Consider the following 19,697-nt stretch of genomic DNA (forward strand, 5'->3'; position numbering starts at 1 on the left):
AAGTAAATTTCCAGAAATTTGGAAAATATTTTAGCTAACTAAATTCTTAAAAGATCATTGTATAAGAATTTCCACATTTTCTTTAACATTTTTCCCAGTCAGAATAAAAACACATTTTTCTGTTCATATTTCTTTAATATAAATTAATAAGCTTTTACTCATGTTTTCCATAGTTTTTGAACTTTTCAGCTTAAACCACAACTTAACAAAGAAACCAACGCACAGATTAACAGACTGTAGTACAAATAACTCTTAAATCTTTTTAACATTTACAAAACCAAAATACATAGAGTAACAAATATACATAAAAATTAATATATACGCACATAAGCCACACCGATAATTGAAATATTTTTTAAAAACAAAATATGCGAACCATGAACTTAAACAATAATGTGTCAATCAGTTTGCTGTCGCTGTTGTTGTTGTTAAGAGTTAGAATTCAATTTTGTTTGCTTGACTCATTTTTAAATGGGGTTCAACGCCGAACCGATTGTCTGCTCCTTTCTTTAGCTGTTTTGCACTTAAAGTCTAAAGCTATTCTTCCATAATGGTTTGTTGTTTTTCGCAGCATTTGCATTTTGTGCTACGCTTATTAAATGTTTCTTGTTTGGTTTTTCTTTTCTTCATGTTTTTTTTGTATGCAATTGGCTAGCTAACTACAACATCGCACTATATATAGGTTTTTATCATTAGACCATTTACAAAATATTGCAACAAATATTTTCTCTATCCTTTCGCATTCAATATACAAAAACAAGCTACAAATAGTTTAACGTTTAAGTTTAAAGCAGGCTTAAGAGCGTATTTTCTTGTATCTTTTATCGTTAGGTTGACGTCTCATTAGGTTATCCAAAATTGTCATATAAAAGTTAATGCCTAGCATGTGTATACATAAGTGTGTGTGAGTGTGTGTAAGTAAATATATTTATATAGGGTTGGTGGTAGAGATGATATATGTTGCCAGTTGAACATACGCCACAAATGGGGAAATACAAATTGAGTTTACAAAAATATTTTTATAAAAAATATGTGTTCATTTATGTGGTGGGTGATAGTACAATGATAGTGGGAATAATACCATCGAAAATACGTTTGATATCTAAACAGTTTATATTGTTTTTGTTATTCAGTTACCTAAGCAGTTTACATCTTCTTAATCTATTTGACGGCTTCGGCTACAGTGGGTGCTGATGGTCTTGTTGGTGGAGGGAATAGATGGTTCCCTGGTTCCGGTTCTGGTTCTGGTTCTTGGTCTGCCTACTTATATATGTATATATGCATATGTATGTGTATGTATATATAATAATATATGTGACTTCTCATTATACACTAACTTCTGGCTTGCCTTTACATAAATATATTTATATTATAAATTATTAAAATCAGATAATGTTTTATTTATTTTGTGTTGCCAATGGTCACAATTGCATGGATGCATTTCTAGACTGCCCTTAGCCTGTTACGATCTGCTCTGCTGCGATCTGATCCGGTTCGGTTACACGCTAAACACTTAAACTAAACATAATGAATATCATCGTAGTAGATCTTAGTAGTAGTTATTTGACTTTGCGCTGGTGCAGACTAGAGCTACTGCTGTCCGGATTCAAGATGGCATCATTAGTAGACAGTACGCCCTCCTTGAAATAACCATCCTTAAAGGCATTCGCATGCCCGTTGCTATTCACATATTCGTCATCCAAAACGGGCTGCAATTGAGCAATTGTAAATAGATGCGATTAATTTTAGTCTACACCTCGTTGTTATTTTTTAACTTTTTTTGTGGCCGAGCACGTGCGTGAGGCCCCTTCAACCCTGCTCCAAAGTCTCCAGCCAGAGTTCAAAGCGCTGTGTGCCTTCCTAATGGCCAGCAGCCAATATGATTGGGCCTTCGCATCCGGCTTCGCATGTTCGCGCTAATTGAAACGTCCCCCGCGTAGTGTTGAGAGTTTGCAAGTGCTGTGCGCGCGTGTATGAGTGCCTGTCTCAATGTGTGTGTGTGTGTGTGTGTTGTTTGTTTAACTAAGCTAGTTAGAATTTTAAGTTGATAATACAACTACGCACTTGAACGTATATGCTAGAGATGCGCTGCGTTCCACACGAGAAACTCGAAAAATATTAAGCAAAATTTACAAAAAGTTTTTTACATTTTTTTCCTTTCAAATTTGTTAATTAAATTTTGTTTAAAAATAATTTGAATGTTTTTTTTATTCCACTATTATTTGCACATTTTAGTATAGCTTCAAATCATGACATTAGTCAAATTCTCAAATTCCCTATTGATGAACAAACTTTTAAAACTTGCCTACGAACGTGTCGTGTCACGCACGTAAGCACGATACACACGCAACTCTAGTGTGCACACACTGACACTGACTGGACATCTCACCCGCCACACCTGGGGGTGCCAGCACTTGAAAACGGGCGTCGATTTGTGTGTTTAGCCACGGCTAATAACTTTCAAGGGCTACTTGATTTAATATTGCTTACCTACGCCACACGTTTATTTATGTATTTTTGTTTTTGTATCTGTCATTTTTGTCTGTCTGTTATTTGTTTTCTTTATTTTGCAACTGCAAAAATTGATATCAGCTAAACTTACCATACAGGCACCCTTGTTGGTGCCATTGGCAGGTAGCGGGGCATCTCCGTTGCCTAAATGCTTGACTTTGCCATTCGTGTAAACGCCATTGGTGTGCCCGTTGGCCTTGACTGCCTCGCGGCGGCGACGCTGCGCATTTAGGTATTTAGCCTTGTAGAAGTCAGAGAATAGAAATAGGAACATCACGCCGTGCAATCCAATCCAGACCATGAAGCCCTTGGGATAATCACAGTCGCGGAACAAAAGCTGGAACTGATGCGTAAATATGGCCACAAATTGTACCTGTAACCAGAGGAAGGTGTCGACAGTCAGTTAAGATGTGGAACAGAGCTTGGGCAAACGGAGCTGAGCTAATATACCATTTGGAACGTGGTTAGATATTTCTTCCACCAGATAAACTTCTGGTACTTTGGACCCATGGCAGCAATCATATAATAGAAATACATAACAATATGTACAAACGAGTTGAGCAGGGCAAAGAAAGTACTGTGACCACCTGTAAATAGCAAATGCAGAACAATTGATTGATAATGTCAAATATCTGAGGGAATTTTCATGTGTACCCGGTGCAAATTTAAGGCCCATCCACACCGAGAACGGCATGCAGCCATGGTGTATGACATGCAGCGTTGAAACGTGCTCATTCTTCTTGCGCAGTATAAAGAAGAGCGTGTCAAAGAATTCTGTGAACTTTGATATGTAATACCACCAGCAGATATTGACCATCTAGAGAAGGGGCAAGAGAAAGTTGGAATATAGCAATTGATTTTCATAGAACACTGATCGCAACCTACCCGCATGGCCATGGGACTGTTGCTGTAGTCAACGGGCTGACATTTGAAGCTGTAGTGACCCCACCAGCCGCTCATTAAGTACTATGACAAATAAAATATAAATCCATATCAAATCACTGTCAGTTTTGTTATTCAAGCAATTGCTGCTGCGCTCTACCTCGTAAAATATCCACGCACTGAATATGGTTTGCACCGCATTGTAGTAGACGAGCACCTTGCGCAGATCCATGGGCTTACGGTTTGCCATTAGCCGTGGCCCCAGCGATTTACTAAAATATGCATAGAATAGGCACAGACCAAGCGTGGGCAGAGGCGAGGAGAGCAGAAAGAAGTTACTGACGCGCGGATCTGCATGGGCGGGATGAAAAACAAAATCAATAAACGGCCACAGTACAAGGTCTATTCTAAGTACGAACCACTTTTATTGTCCATTAGGTCTCTATACCAATGTAGCGCGTCATGCATGAGTACTTCCATGTTGTGGCTGTTATTGCAGGTGTTGATGAAGTATCTGTGGGTGGGCATAAGTATATTAATAAAATGATAAGCTGTATGTAGTTATAGATGTATACATTTAAATTAATATATTCAAGTCATATTTTCATTAATTTTCATTTTCATTTAGATGTAATATAAAGCTTCATGTAGCTAAGCCTAATACTAATTCTAAGCTTACTAAATTCATTTTCCATTCAGCAACAAACACATATTCACTTCATTGCCTGAGACTGAGTCCAGCTCAAAAAGCAAACAAGTGAAAGTGCGTGCTATTGTCGGGAGTGCCCGACTAGGAAATACCCTGAATCTTGGCCAGAGCTGTTATTATATTATATAGATAGATACATACATACACAAACACACACAAACATGCCTACGCAGCTAATGAGTTTGGTCTGCATGGGCTTAAATATAGTTAATTAAATATTGAACAAGTTCTGTTCTAGATAAACTTGCTTAGGCAAATATCGATAATAAGGCTATGAGATAAAATATTGAAAATACAACATGCTGCATATGGTAAACATGAATATAGAAGGAATTTCAATTCTCTAGCTTTGTAGCTGGACAGAAAGACATAGATAACTACTCCATAGCCTCCAAGCGTCCCTCTGCCCACTTTTACATTATATCCGGTATTCCCAATTTAAAATATTTGGTTTCGAATTCCAATTTCACAATCTTAACTTCTTCCATATACAGATATTCTAAAAATTCTATTGCCAAAAGTTTTCGAAAACATAAAAAAAACCGGAAAATTTACAACGCCATAAATAAACGAATTAAGTTGGTAAAAAAAGACGGAGACAATTAATAAATGGCATGAAATGTTTAAGGAAGTCAAATTGCCATGACAAATCACAATAAATTTTGTTGTTGTTGCTATGTCTGTGTCTATGTAAATCCCCATGTTAATTGCAACAAGGAACAAAAATTAACTAACGTTAATTTATTCAATTGAGCGATCAACACTGAAAGGTGTGAAAGGTGAACGTGGACCAAGTTGCTGCCTGCTTTGCTGTTGTGGGCTCAAAGTACGAATCGATCGATGCGGAATTTACATGAAGGAATTGCATAATTTAACATTATCTATAATTTGTATAATTTGCCTGCCATTAAAATGCCAATGAATAGACAAAGACTGCACGTTGTGAGCGCCGCAGCGGAAGCTGCGACCTCAGCCAATTTGTGGGTGGCATTTGGAATTGCGTTCATTAATCGCCCTTGCTTCAAGCTCACTTTGACTGCCCAGATTTGTAATGAATGTGAATACGGTATGCGAACGATATATATGTATATATATAGGTCAATTTGGAGGTCTTGAAACAAAGAAGTCAATGTAATCTGTGAACTTGATGTGAGCTGTTGCTTGTCTGTGGGTTAAGAATGCAATCGAATTGAGCTTTATTTAATCTATGAACAGAAAATATATTGAAGCCATTGTCATGTTAAATTATACTATATTTATGAATTATATTAATATTAAATTATTTATTTGTGAAAAACATTTGAATTTTATAAATTCAAATAAATTTTGTGAAAATTCAACATTGAATTTGGAGCCAAACCAAATGCTCCACTGAAGTAACAATTATACATCGATTCATATCAATTTATCTCACTTTCAATATGTCAATTTATTGTTGAATTTAAACAATATCGTTTTTTACAGTCGACTGCGCTAATGGTTTGTATAAACGTAGATTTAGCCATTTAATGGTTTGGTTTTAGCTCGATTAAAGTCCGATTTGAATTAATATGAAAAGATAACGAAAATTATAATTCAAATATGAGCAGTTGTGTATACAGATGTTCTATAAATGTACTATATAAATAAGCTTTAGTAATTGTGTCTATAAAAGTTAGATAAAAATCATTTTGAAAATAATATGACAGATTTATGCATGTATTATGCGTATCGCATACATAAGAGATCTTAAACAAAACAACAAATCAAACGTTATTTTAACAAAAGCTCCCAAGCATCCGCAAGTCTAGCATACCCCAGTTCGCACATGCCTGACTCGCTTTAGTGCCAAAACAATTCTCAGCAATTGACTTGAATTTAAAAGAATTCATTGACTTCTAAACCGGACAACTTTTTTTTGCACATGCTCCAACGGCCTTCCACATCAGCTGCCCCACAGAGCCCCATGACCGTGGCCGATGTCGTCGTCGGCGCCGTTGTCTAATGCCAATTCAAAGGCAATGTACTCGTGAGCCGTGGCCACTCGAAGTTTGTTTTGAATGTCATGAGCAATGACTGGCAATGGGCACTGTTGCTGCCGTTGGAGATGGCGGAGCAGATGTCGACGTAAGCGCCGCTTGCTCAATCGGCTCAATCGTTGACAAAAAAAAAAAAAAGAAAAATTTGCCGCTAGTCAGTGGGCTGTAGCCGTTTTTTTCTCTCTTTTTTATGATCACCCTTGCCACAGTCTTCAAACGCAGTCTCAACAGTTGTCGCAATTTATTGTTGCTTTTGTTGTCTGTTGTGTGGGTCAGTGGCAAGTTTTAAGGCGTGCGTGCAACAGCCTCCAAAATGAGCAGCTCAATAAATTTGTTGCTGCGAATTATGAAATATTGACAAGAGAGGCGCAATTGATGGGCACGGCCAGCACCACAGTTGGTTGACTGGCTCACTGATGTAGAGATTGACTGACTGACTGACTGTAGATTCGTCACAGTTCGTTTTGCCTCGCACCCAGTTGACAGTTCAAATTGTCAAGGTAAACATTTATGGGCTGTGGCATCGTAAATCGCAGTAGGTAACACATGTACAACAACAACTGCTCATCTTGACTTACATAATAAGCCAAGAAGAATTACAACTCAAAGTGGAGCAAATAAAAATTGGCAAACAAACGGGCGGCACCGAACGCTGGGGCGTGGAGCATGCGAAAGCGACGGCGAGTGGCGGGCGACAATGTTATTTTAACATACACTACACCGATAGGGTCGACCCCACTTTGTCGTTCACTCTAAAAACTCATCTACAGATTATATATGTGTTTTATCAGCAGCAGCTGCATACCATAACTTGAATAAATACTGAATACTAAGAAAAATACCTAGAAAATACAGCAATGTGCATAAAAATAGTAGTGTTCATAATAATAGTAGTGTTCATAAGAATAGTAGTGTTCACAAGAATAGTAGTGTTCATAAAAATAGTAGTGTGACTGAGCACTAAATGTTTAACAACAACATTTTTTGATAAACAATATTAAACTAGAGAATTCTTAAAGTCTATATGTGCGACGTGCAGCGCACACTTCCGAAGCTCTACTGTACGCGATTATCATTTTCATTTTTTCCCCTTTGCTTTTCAATTATAACCTTATCAAAACTATTTCGCTGCGCGTTCCAATTACATTTTGCAATTTATTTATATGATTTAAGGCGAAAAAAGCCCAATAAGCAGTTGAAGTCCATTAAAATAAAACTCTTTTTTATCATATGAAAAAATAAGTATGACTAATCAGTATTTATTTATTTCGAATTTGCAAGTGTATTTTATCTTCGACACTTGGCTGATAACTGTTCTTTCCTGTTTGTTAATTTTTTCTTTTATTTTTCCTTTAGCTGTTTTTTTCTCTGTTATTTGTTTTTATTTTTTTTTGCTTTTGCACATTTGCTGTGTCACCGCGAACGACGTCATCGTCATTGTCGGCGCCCAAGCAAACAATCAATGAGCCATGCAACTGGCAAACACAGCCATAAAGAGAGCTACCCCCTCGCCCACCCGCTTTGGTCAACTGCCAGTGCTGCACGACGCATGCCCCACACACGGCAGACGCCTGTTGCTTCCGGCTGTGTGCATCATCAGGCTTCGCTGCTGGGCAATTTAGTCAAAGAGAACTGGGTGTTGCAATAGGATGTGGGGCAGCACGCAAATGTTAACATGCAACACACATATTGTTGTTGTGTTTATGGATGTCATTGCTGTTGCTGTTGTTGTTGCTGTTGCTGTTGCTGTTGTGTTGTTATATTTCCCATATTAATTAGAGCGCGAAAATAACAAGTGGAAGCTAGCGAAACGAGTATATCAGACTAGCATATATCCTGCTTAAGCTTCGAAATTCCCGACAGTTTATCTATTTTCCTAATCTAGCTATTCTGTAAGCAATAAAAACTTTACATTGAGTAAAGAATTGGGAATTGGCAATTTATAGTCAAATTTGCATACTCAAATTATTCATTCATTTGCATTTGAAATAATTTGACTTACGACTGATGTTTATAGCTTGAATAAGATATTAAAATCAGCTTGAACTTCTAAAAAGAGCTACATAATGAGCTCTTCTATGCTATATGGAAGCCTTAAAACCAGAGTTAAACTCAGACATAAAACTGACTCCAATTCCTCTGCACACACATTATAAGCTCTGTTACTCAATCAATAATTTATATATATATATATATATATCGATCTATATTTTAACTGTACGACACAAGCCACATACCCTCGGCACACATTTTAAAATTGTACAGGGTATGTTAATATAAACATTAACTTAGCGCTTAAAACGCGAAACACAAATAGTTTCAAGTTTGTTGATCAAATCGCGCAGGGCGTTGCATTAGCTAGTGAAGTGGGCGTGTTCTATATGCATGCAAGCATACACACATATATAAATATATCTATCTATCTACTAGGTTATGCGAGCTATTGTTATTTAGCGATGTGCCTTATCTGGCATAATCGCTCGTTCAGAAAACTTAATTGAGCGTGAAATCTCGTCGAGCACATGCAACGCAGCCGCTGAGAGATATTTTGCCGGCGTGTTCAAGTGTCAAAGTGGAATACCCGATAGACTTATGACGCATGCCAGAAAGAGCGAAATAGCTATAAAAATACCGTTAATCGTAATCAGCTGAGTCACCAGACCCAAGGCGAGCCATAAAGATAGACCGATTGCTACGTTAATCGATAATCGGTAATGAGATCGGCAATCTTATCGTTGGCCAATTGGAATCAGGCCCATAGCACTACAGCCTTGGCAAGCTAGGCAAGCGCCGTGCACTAATTGCCCATAATCAAACAGTTATCAATGCCAATTGGGCCGCGCGAGCTTATGATATTTTTATGCTATCATTTTTGGGGTTTTTTTTGGTCGTTCAATTGGAATCCACATATGATTGGAGGAAAAAATAAAAGATAACAAAACAGAAATGAGAACTGATAATAAAGTCAAAATTCTGACTAATAAGCCGTTATTGGAAGCAACAACAAACTGTCTCAACGACCAGTTAGTAGCGATAATAGAGACGAGTGCGTAATATGTGTCTAAATAAAGAGGTTGCCCCTCATAGATAGATTGTTGAAAGTCTAAGCGCTAAGAGCTATGAATTGTGATATTTCTTTCAAAACCTTTTTTTTATAAATGTAATAGATTTTCTTCAATTATGAAAAAGAAATGTTTACTATATAAATTCGATTTTTTTAAAGTAATATATGTAACAGAACAGTAAACTAGAGATTATTTTTGAAAGAAAAGGCTTTGTGACCTTTAAAATTTGTAAAACTAAGCGTAAAATTTGCTCGAACTGCCTGTTGACCGGGGAAAGCCGGTTAACATTTGATCAAAATACACAGATATATATCTATATATTTTGGTTTTGCAAGGTGCCCTAAAACAGAGTTAGGTTTTACAGGCAAAGCACGTTTTGAGTATTTGCTGTGATTATACAATGCGAATTTCATACACACACACAGATGCAGTTACAGTTACAAACTGCTCACAAAGTTCGTTAGTTTAACCACGCACCTGACTTTTGTGATTTTCGTTATAGTTTTTTATTTCTTAATATAAATGTATAAGTTAACACATAACATTTAATATAGGGTATTTCATAAGTTTATAACCAACCCTCGCTATCGCGTGTTTCGTAAGTTAAGAAACAGCCCTCGCAATTGCGACACTGCATACTTTGTATCAGCGCGCTATAACTGCAATGGTCAGCGGCGGTAACCAGATACTTTTGTTTACTGCAAGAGTTTCCGTTATTGCCTAAGATTGCTGAGTCGGCTTGCCGACCATGACATTGTGGTGTGATGCGAGTTTTGGCTTAGCTTAAGTGAAATATTCTATGTAGCTAAAAATCAGTTTTGCATTGAAGTTTGAAGAATAAACCCGCACTACTCCGGCACACCGCCGTAATCAAATTGTTATATTTCTGATCATTGCTGAGCCACAAGGCCAGTTAATAGAAAAGGGGGTGAAGTCAAACCCTCCAACATAATCATCATAAGAAGATTATAATTACCCGACCAACGCTGGACCTGCCACCGACGCCTAGCTCATCGCTGGACCAGCAACTTATTGATTAAGACTATAAATACCCGATCAACGCTGGACCTGCCACCGACGCCTAGTTCATCGCTGGACCAGCAACATATTAATTGGCGCCCAACGTAAAAAAAAAAAAAAAAAAAAAAAAAAAAAAAAAAAAAAAAAAAAAAAAAAAAAAATTTTTTTTTTTTGGAATTTAAATCAGAATTTCATATTGCGATTGCCTGACAACGTCATAGCCGAATGCGATGGAAAAACCCACACACTGCAGAGTTGCACCGCTTCACCTGGAGCCACCTTTTGTCGTCTGGCATTAGAGAGTTCATGTGCCAAAGAGCTCCATGCAGGTGGCACGGCACACTGTGAAATCCAGCCGAGCAACCTGGAAATAATCACCCACGTAGATGATGGAATCATCATTCTTAACGACGGGTCCGCAAGGATCCAGGTGGATAACGGCACTGAAATCCAAGTACACGGCACGCATCTCATTACGTTCGGGGACCGAGTCGCGATCAACGGGACTCTGTTTTACAACCACAACAACGTACGCAATAGAGTCCCGGGCATTGCCAACTCTCCCTTGCTGAACATCACTGCCAGCCAAGATGTCCTCAGCCTCCCTTATCTTCATCGTTTAAATGAACGTAATTTGGAGGAGATACAGCAATTCAAGAAAGACGCCGGAACTGATCAAGCTTATCGTGTGGCATTCATCATTGGAGGTATATGCTGTGCTTTAATCTGCATTGGCCTCACCCTTTGGCGGTTCATCGACGCAAGGAAGTCTGCGAAGCAATTACGAGAAGTCGTCGCCGGAATTGGGTCGGCCGAGGGCGGCCTTACACTTGAAGGGGGAGTAGTTAACACATAACATTTAATATAGGGTATTTCATAAGTTTATAACCAACCCTCGCTATCGCGTGTTTCGTAAGTTAAGAAACAGCCCTCGCAATTGCGACACTGCATACTTTGTATCAGCGCGCTATAACTGCAATGGTCAGCGGCGGTAACCAGATACTTTTGTTTACTGCAAGAGTTTCCGTTATTGCCTAAGATTGCTGAGTCGGCTTGCCGACCATGACATTGTGGTGTGATGCGAGTTTTGGCTTAGCTTAAGTGAAATATTCTATGTAGCTAAAAATCAGTTTTGCATTGAAGTTTGAAGAATAAACCCGCACTACTCCGGCACACCGCCGTAATCAAATTGTTATATTTCTGATCATTGCTGAGCCACAAGGCCAGTTAATAGAAAAGGGGGTGAAGTCAAACCCTCCAACATAATCATCATAAGAAGATTATAATTACCCGACCAACGCTGGACCTGCCACCGACGCCTAGCTCATCGCTGGACCAGCAACTTATTGATTAAGACTATAAATACCCGATCAACGCTGGACCTGCCACCGACGCCTAGTTCATCGCTGGACCAGCAACATATTAATTTATATATGTTTTGTTATATATACATATATATTTCTTTTTTGGAAAGTTGTTCGCTTTTCTTTGCTATTATTATTTTTGGCGTTGGCTTGGCTCGGCTTTTTTTAATTATGTATTTACGTTGGGTTTATATATGTTTGTAAGTATTTTGCTGTGTTTATGACGATTAGATAATCACAGCAACATTGGCCGCACACACATACACACACACTTAAGCACGCGCATACACACACCGTGACAACAAACACTTAACGGTTTTGGTAACGTTTACCGTTTCGTTTACGCGATGCTTTGCCTTGCACGCTTTTAAGCCAACTGACGGCTCGCTGGATGCGCCTGTGAACCTTATCAGACGACGGCAGCGGCGACAACAACAACAACCTCGATGGCAGCGACAATGACGACGACGACGACTGACGTGCCGAATCGATCAACGAGTGCGCGCACGAGCAGACCGATTACACAGCTTAACGGTGAATCATGCCCTAACGAGCAAATCAAGAGCGTAAACTTAAGAGAGAGAGAGAACGATAGAATCTTGCCCTTTATTAAAAAAAAAGTGAAAAAATGTTAAACGCAAAGTGTAAAACGAAACGTTTATCGCAGATTTCAAATATACTTTTTTATGTTTGTTTAGAGCTTTAACAGCCGCAGTCACTAAACCGGACTAAAGTCGACGGCGCAGATCAACCGCTTGTTGAACCGTTGGCCAGCGTGCCAAAAATACAACTGAGCGAGCGATTGCCACAGTGGCCAATGCTGCAAAAGTTGCCGTTGCCGTTGCCGTTGCCGTTGCCGTTGCGGTTGCTGTTGTTGCCGGTGGTGGTCAGTCGCTGTTTATGCTGAGTTGTGCTTGCATTGCAAAAGCGACAGCAGCTCAAAAGAGAAGAAAATACACGCACACGCAGACAGACACACACACACACACGCAGTCAGAGACAGAGACAGCAATACATGCCTGTCTATGTCTGCGTTTATATGTGAATTAAGGCATTTTGTGGCAAGTCGCCATCTTCTGCGGCAATGTTGGCTGTTGATGTAACTGGCGTTTGCTGCTGGCCATTTGTCTAGGCGTTCGTTTTGGCCAGGCTATTAGAGCCAACTGCTAACAAAATCACTTTCGCTTTCCGGCTTATGATTGTCCACAAAAGTACATAAAATATATATATTTGATCATAAACGCTTTGAATGACAGTTAAGTGTGCCACATGCATCTCAACAGGTGTGCAAAAAAAGGCAATAAATATTACAGCAGCAGCACAGCGAAAAGCTAAGAGCAGCAGAATGAATGCACAGAAAGCTGAGTTTTCATTTATGTATGTGTGTGCGTGTGTGTCTGTGTGTTGGTGAGAGAGCCGCATGCAGACTGAACTCGTTTGAATGCAAGAAACAGAAACACAACCAGAAACCGTTACGCTGTTAATCGGCATCTGGTCGGTCGCCCCTTTCTAGGCCTTATCCAACTTTAAAAAATTATGCCGCATTGCTTTCTATTGATAGTTCTTTTATAGAATCCATATGCAAATGTCTAATTGGCGTTGCCACTTAGTTGTTCGTTAATGACCTCTTCATCTGGCAACGCTGCGATAAGAATTAAAACCGTGTTTTGCCCTTAACCAAGTTCAAGTGCATAAAAAACAAGTTTAAAGAAAACAAATTACTTAAGCAGTTTTTAATGACAAATTAACTATTCAGCTGACTGAATAAATATGTTTATTAACTTTAAGTGCACTTAGTAATGCAAATAAATAGATAATTTAGTTATGCGTGTTTCAGGACAATCACACACCTGCAGATTAAGTTATCTATTCAAATTAAGTTGCCCTATATTTATTTATGTTTATATATGGAAATACTTTGCAACAACTCAAACATCCAATTAAATAGGTAAAAATATCATTTTGTACCTTGGACCCATTGAAAATGGAAAGTTAGGGTATAATGGTTTTGTGAACATGGCTGGGACAGGCAGAACGAGGAGTGGCACAGTTCATAAAGTATATATATATATATATATATATATATAAGACTGATCAGATCAGATAAACTGAGTCGATATAGTCATGTTCGTCTCTCCGTTTCGGCCGTCTTTTATCAAAACTTCAAATTTGATATGTATTTTTATGTATACCAAACACAGTACCAGATTATCATTACGTTTTCGATAACTCATACCATTATTATCGATAATAATCGATCATTTTATGTTGCTCTTAGAGCCTTTGTTGAATACTACAATACTACCTTTTGAACATTTCGGATCATCCGTCCTTTCCCACCAAAATTTGAAATATCAGAGCGAGTGTAGGCATCTGCTAGTCAGTCACTCTCGACTTGGGCACTTGTTATATGTGTATCTTTTATCGGATTTACGCCTACTTGTATTATAGCACGAAATTAAATATGGCACGCGAAGCGGGTCAAAGTCAAAAATAAATAAATAATTTGTGTGTGTTGAACTTAGTGTTCCTTTTTTTGTTTTGTACTTTTTAGGTGGGCGGGGCAAGTGCAAAATTAATTGCACAGACAACAACACACTGAAGAGACATCAAATTGGCTTTCTTACAAAACGGAAACTACAACACGTAGCAAATGAATTTCAGGGTCAGATGTGGATTACGGCAAATCGAAATATATATCTTGTTTTTCTCTCTCTCTCTCTCTCTCGTGCACTCTCTCTCTCTCTCGCTCAATTGCGAGGATGAGCAATAGATGTAATATGTTGACCCTCAACGCATTTGACTTTGAAATTTTGTTGCTGCTGCTGCTGTTGATGGTAAAATTTTGTTGGTTTTTTTTCGAATCATGCGTGTGCAGGTCTTATTAGCGCTAGATGGCGCTGATTTCAAATGCAAACAAAATGGCGTACTCGCAGGCCACATGTGGATGCTATGTGTGGATGTTGTTTTATTTATGAATGAGTTGGGCACACATATGGAGGCCGATGAAAAACCACCTGCACACAACGCATACACACATACATACGCACACACATACATACGCACATACACACACGCGTTTATTTGTTTGTAATGGCAGTCAATTAATTTTTGATGCGCTCGAAATTAGCGCATGAAATGAGTTCAAGAACGATTTCTCTAGAGATGAGCAATCAAATATAATAAAAAAGAAATTAGTTGAACTAGTTAATACTATAAACAAAGTTCAGATTTTATGTTATCAATTGAGTTTTGGAATTGAGTAAAACTAAAGACTGAGAATTCTCTAATTTCATATTGTTATTTTTATATTTTTACAATTTAATAAATTGCACCAATTCGACCAATATTTTGCTCATCTCTTTCTCTCGGAACGAAAGAGGCCGCAAAGTAAGCGCGCAAAAAAAAATAAAAGCACAGCAGACACAGCTAAACGGGCCAAAAGTAGCTCAACGCCCAAAACAAAAAAACAAGCTCAAGTGCGTGACGCTTGGGCGGCTTTTGGCCACGAAAGACGTTACAGCCAAAAAGCAACAGCAGAAATAAAAGAAAGAAAAACCCAGCTAGCCAACAGCAGTCAAAAAATGTACTGAAATACTTGGCATTCCAGCGTTACAAAAGTTAAATAAAGGCCGATCGTTCGATTCGCCAACCAGCCAGTCAGCAGCGAGCTTTATTTGTTGTCTTCTTCTTCTCCTTCTCGTGCTTGTGCTTGGTTTTTTTTTTGGGTTTGCCAATGTTGTAACGAAAGCGCAAGTAACCAAAACTCACTGCCCAAGTTGGAGTTCGAGCAGTCCTTTGATATAAACGCCTCAAAATGCAATTTAGGCGAAGAGTTTCACTTGCTTATCATATCAAAAATTATGAATTAAACGCATAGTGCAGTGAAAGCTGGCTAAATATATATTAAATATGTGTATGTATGTAAATATATATTTAAATACAAAAATTAAATATAAATGTAAATATTATAGTGAAGACAGGCTAAGGAAAATATTCGTTTATCCGAATGTTAAGTAAACGTTTATAGTTTAAAATTTTTAATTCTAAAAATTTTTAGAGTAGAAAATAATTATGTTCTTTTCAAATTTAATATATTTTAATAAGTTATTAGTTAGAAAAGAATTTAATTAAATCAAATCTAAAAATGTTTGATTTTTTAAAGTTAAAAAAATTAATGAGCTTCATTTTTAAATAGAAACAATAAATATTTTTAAAGTTTATTTAATTTAATTAATTATTTCATTAAGTTAAAAACATTTATTTTATGTAATTTTTTTGAGTTTAATATATTTTTGATAAAAACAATAAAATTATTTCTTCAAAATGTATTTAATGTAAAAAGTTTTTAGTTAAAAATATTAAATATAAAATATATAAATATCAGTTAATTTAATTAGTTTTTAATTCAAAAAAATTGTATTCGAAAATTTTATTATGAATTTATTTTTATTATTATTGGAACTATATACAATTGAAATAGTTCTGATAATATTATAATTATCGATAAAAACTAATGGTTTCTAGACGGGGCAGGCTTTACTGTAAAATATATCCAATATTCATAAAAATATTCCAATCGGCTAACACTTCTTCAATTTTTTAAGAGTTACGATTAGTAAAAACAAATGGTCAGAAGGTTCAACTGTACATACAAGATTCAGTTGATATTATATAAAACATACACCTCTTCTATATAGACTATAGACCCAGAGATTGAGATTAGTATTAGTTGAAATTTTGTGATAAGGTCAAACCGTTTACACTCTCCGCCGATTAATAACAAAATGAATTCTAGGATAAGGTCAAGCCCTTTTGTCAGCCAAAGACTTACATAATAGCCTAAAACCAAACAAGACAAGTGTGTCAAACGTAATTTGAAACCCACCTGGCTGCAGACATAGTGAAATACCCAAAAAAAACTAAAGAAAAAAAAACAAAACTACATGTGAATACATAATTAATGACAGCCCCGCGCCAAGGCCGACAAATTAATGTGCGAAATATTTGGAATTGAGTCAACGCTATTAACTTAAATCAAAAACTGCAAAATGAAATCCCAAGAGATATAGATGCAACAGCTTCCAGATGGTTCGCTATGTAAACCAGTTTTCTTCTCATTGTGTAAATCCAAAATGCTTAAGCCACTCCACTACGATCAAAGATCAGTTCAGATTGCCCTAACGAAGCCTTTTAAGACATCGACATTTCTTCAAAAGCTCAAATTTTACATACCTATGTAAAAGAAACAATTTTTAGTATTTTTTCCCTTAAATAATATGCAAATTTGTTATAAGCAAAGTCAACGCCTTATTAGGTCAATATTATCACAGAAAACCGTCAAGTGTTGTACCCGTTGCCATATAACGGCATCTTTTGTATTCATAGTCGAGCAACAGGTGGTCGAGAAGGCGGTTCTGTTATAGCTCGTATTGTTGTTGTGGTAATATTCAAGTGTTTGTGGTCAAACACAATAACTGTAAAGACTTGCCGCAACCAACAGCATAAATTCGGATTGATTTCAATAAAATATCACTTCTGACTACCCTAGAATATGTGGAATAAGCAGATGACCAGTTATGCCATATATATGCAACACATCATATAATCTATCTATCTATTTTTTGAAGCGATATTATCAAACTATATCTTAGCTTATACATCGCTTTAGTCAAAAAGAAAGTGCCCCTTAAAGCGCATTCCATCTTCAAGCTAATCGCATTTTCAAGTAAATTTGCATGAATTACATCATTGCTTATATGAAATCAGGCGCCTTACAGGGTATTTCATATTCCGGCTTATTGTTTTTTTGCAATCAGAGTTCTTGTAGATTTAATTTCTTGTAGGTAAACCGGTTGAAAGAACTTCAAGCTAATAGCACTGCCACAGAGTGCTTATCAAGCATAAGATGCTACTACACATACATATAAACACATATATATATAAATACTCATACGTTGGCATCGGACATCATCAGACCACGCAAGAGACTCACACACACACAACATAGAGTCGCATGTATGGATGTATGCATGTGTATCTGTATAGCCGATTCGGCAGCCAGTTGGCTTGGACTTTGGACGCGGTGCTAAAATGAAATTTCTATATGATACGATATTTTGAACGCTCTCCCAATTGGCTGGCCGCGAGTGCAGCGCGTTAGCGGCATCAGCTCTCTTGAACAAGTAGCGTCACATCTTTTCGAGTGGCAACAGAGAGAGAGAGAGAGAGAGAGAGAGTGAGAAAGAGAAAGAGAGAGAGCGAGTGTGAACGCGAACTTGAACCTTAGGACTTTTGATTTCTCATTTGTTGACTGAAGACAAACGTTGTTAGCGTTAATTTGTTTTTATTTATTGATTTTACAATTTACAAGTGTTAGGCTAAGTTAAGAATGCAATTAGCGCAATGCACCACTCTATAGGAATATATTATATTTACTATTGCCTAATGTTTGCTAATGAACTATGGCTTTCAGACAATACAAATAAATGTTGAAATCTGATTTGCGAAAGCTCAGTCGAAAACTACAAATCCAAGCTTTCATTCGCTTTACTTAATGGGCGCATTAACTGGCTGACCTTCTGCATTGCATGAACTCGACTGTGATTTCGATAATCGACTGGCGACTGGCGACTGTCGACTGTAGACTGCCGACTGTCGATTGCCAACGATTTCCGCATTGCTGACAGGTGAAACTTTTTTGTTGTGATCGACAAAAAGAAAAATGCAATGCAGGGCTGCGCAGGCGCAGGCGTTCGCGTTCGCGTTCGCGCTCGCAACCGTACTTGACAGTTGGACGTTGACTGGGGGAGAGGCAACCAATGATGCAACAAATATGAATTGACATAACTGAATGTGTGCCAAGCAATTGACAGCGGAGACCGCATTTGCATATTGTGGTTTTTTTCTGTAACTTAACTAAGGAAATTTACATTGGAATTCGCAAGGGTTTCTTTTTAACTGCGGGCACTGAATATATATATTTTTTCATTCGGGCCTGAACAGTAATTAACAGTTATTAATGCACCTCGACCTCCCCCTCTTAAAAGGGCAGGCCGCACACGTACGTGCTAGCGTGCTCTCACTCTCATTCTCGCACACAAACAGACACACTCACACAACCTTATAAACGCACACGATACACGGAAAGAGCGAATTACGCGCCCCATACACGTGCACTCTCTTCCTCTCTTACTTTGGCTGTTGCTTCCCTGTCTGTCACTCTTGCGGTGCGTTGCTGGGCGCGGCGGGAAACAGGAGACCGTTTTTTTTTTCTTTATTTTTTTCTTTTTTTTTAATTAAAACCACGCAGCAACTACTCTGATGACTAATTTTCACCACTGTACACATATTCTGTGAGTGCACAACAAGTTGCTAACAGAAAATCGATGCGAACTTACCGCCAATGATTTCAGGCCGGCGAACTCAGCGAACGTGCACCGTTGGAATTTTGCTTAAATTTTTAGAATTTCAAACACACACAAACACACATTGACATTCACACACACACAATATCAAAGCGATCGTCGTGAGTTTAAATAATTTAGAACACTTTTCGCGTATATTTAACTTAAGTACGTTTATCTGGCTGCTGTGTGATACTATTATCTTTTAACTACTATTTAATACACGCGTACCCGCACAGGAATCGGAATTTAAACAAAAAATTATATCCGAATGGCAAACGTAGCAACAACGGCAACAACCATGCACAAGGAAGTCTAAAATCAAACTAAGCGCACAACAAAAACAATAAGCCCAAAAGAAAAATTACAAAACCCAAGAGAATACATGATGTCAAAAAATTGACAAGGTATCGCAAAAGTTATCTCCGTATGGTTCAGAATTACCTCTTAGCTTTTTATTCAACAATTATTATATTTAAGGAAATTACGCCCAAAAGCATAAAATATGTGGTAATTAAATAAACTTTAGTTTTTTGCTATATTTAAAACAGCGCGTCACATTGCACACGTCTAGCAATGACGTCACAATTTTCTGCTTATTTGCTCTAAGAGAGCGCTAAATGCTGGAGTGCCGCACATTTTTTATCTTGCTGACTAATTCGATAAAGAGCGACGCCGCCACAAAATTGAGCGCCAGCTGTTTGCAATGATGTGGCAACTCC

The 19,697-nt window shown here is 37.7% G+C and overlaps 1 protein-coding gene across 1 annotated transcript; it reads right to left on the reverse strand.

The window, feature by feature from the left end:
- Nucleotides 1-1,559: 1,559 nt before the first annotated feature.
- Nucleotides 1,560-19,304, reverse strand: LOC111605494 (elongation of very long chain fatty acids protein AAEL008004). The gene is made up of 8 exons (XM_023324042.2): nt 18,970-19,304; nt 3,813-3,907; nt 3,554-3,744; nt 3,397-3,477; nt 3,166-3,328; nt 2,962-3,098; nt 2,603-2,884; nt 1,560-1,709 (listed from the first exon to the last, which is right to left on the reverse strand). The coding sequence occupies exons 2-8, from the start codon at nt 3,871-3,873 to the stop codon at nt 1,560-1,562; spliced, it is 1,065 nt and encodes a 354-aa protein (XP_023179810.1). The 5' UTR covers nt 3,874-3,907; nt 18,970-19,304.
- Nucleotides 19,305-19,697: the final 393 nt, after the last annotated feature.

This window comes from Drosophila hydei, unplaced genomic scaffold, assembly GCF_003285905.1.
Source record: "Drosophila hydei strain 15085-1641.00,03,60 unplaced genomic scaffold, DhydRS2 tig00000290-arrow-arrow-pilon, whole genome shotgun sequence".
Classification (NCBI taxonomy): Eukaryota; Metazoa; Arthropoda; class Insecta; order Diptera; family Drosophilidae; genus Drosophila; species Drosophila hydei.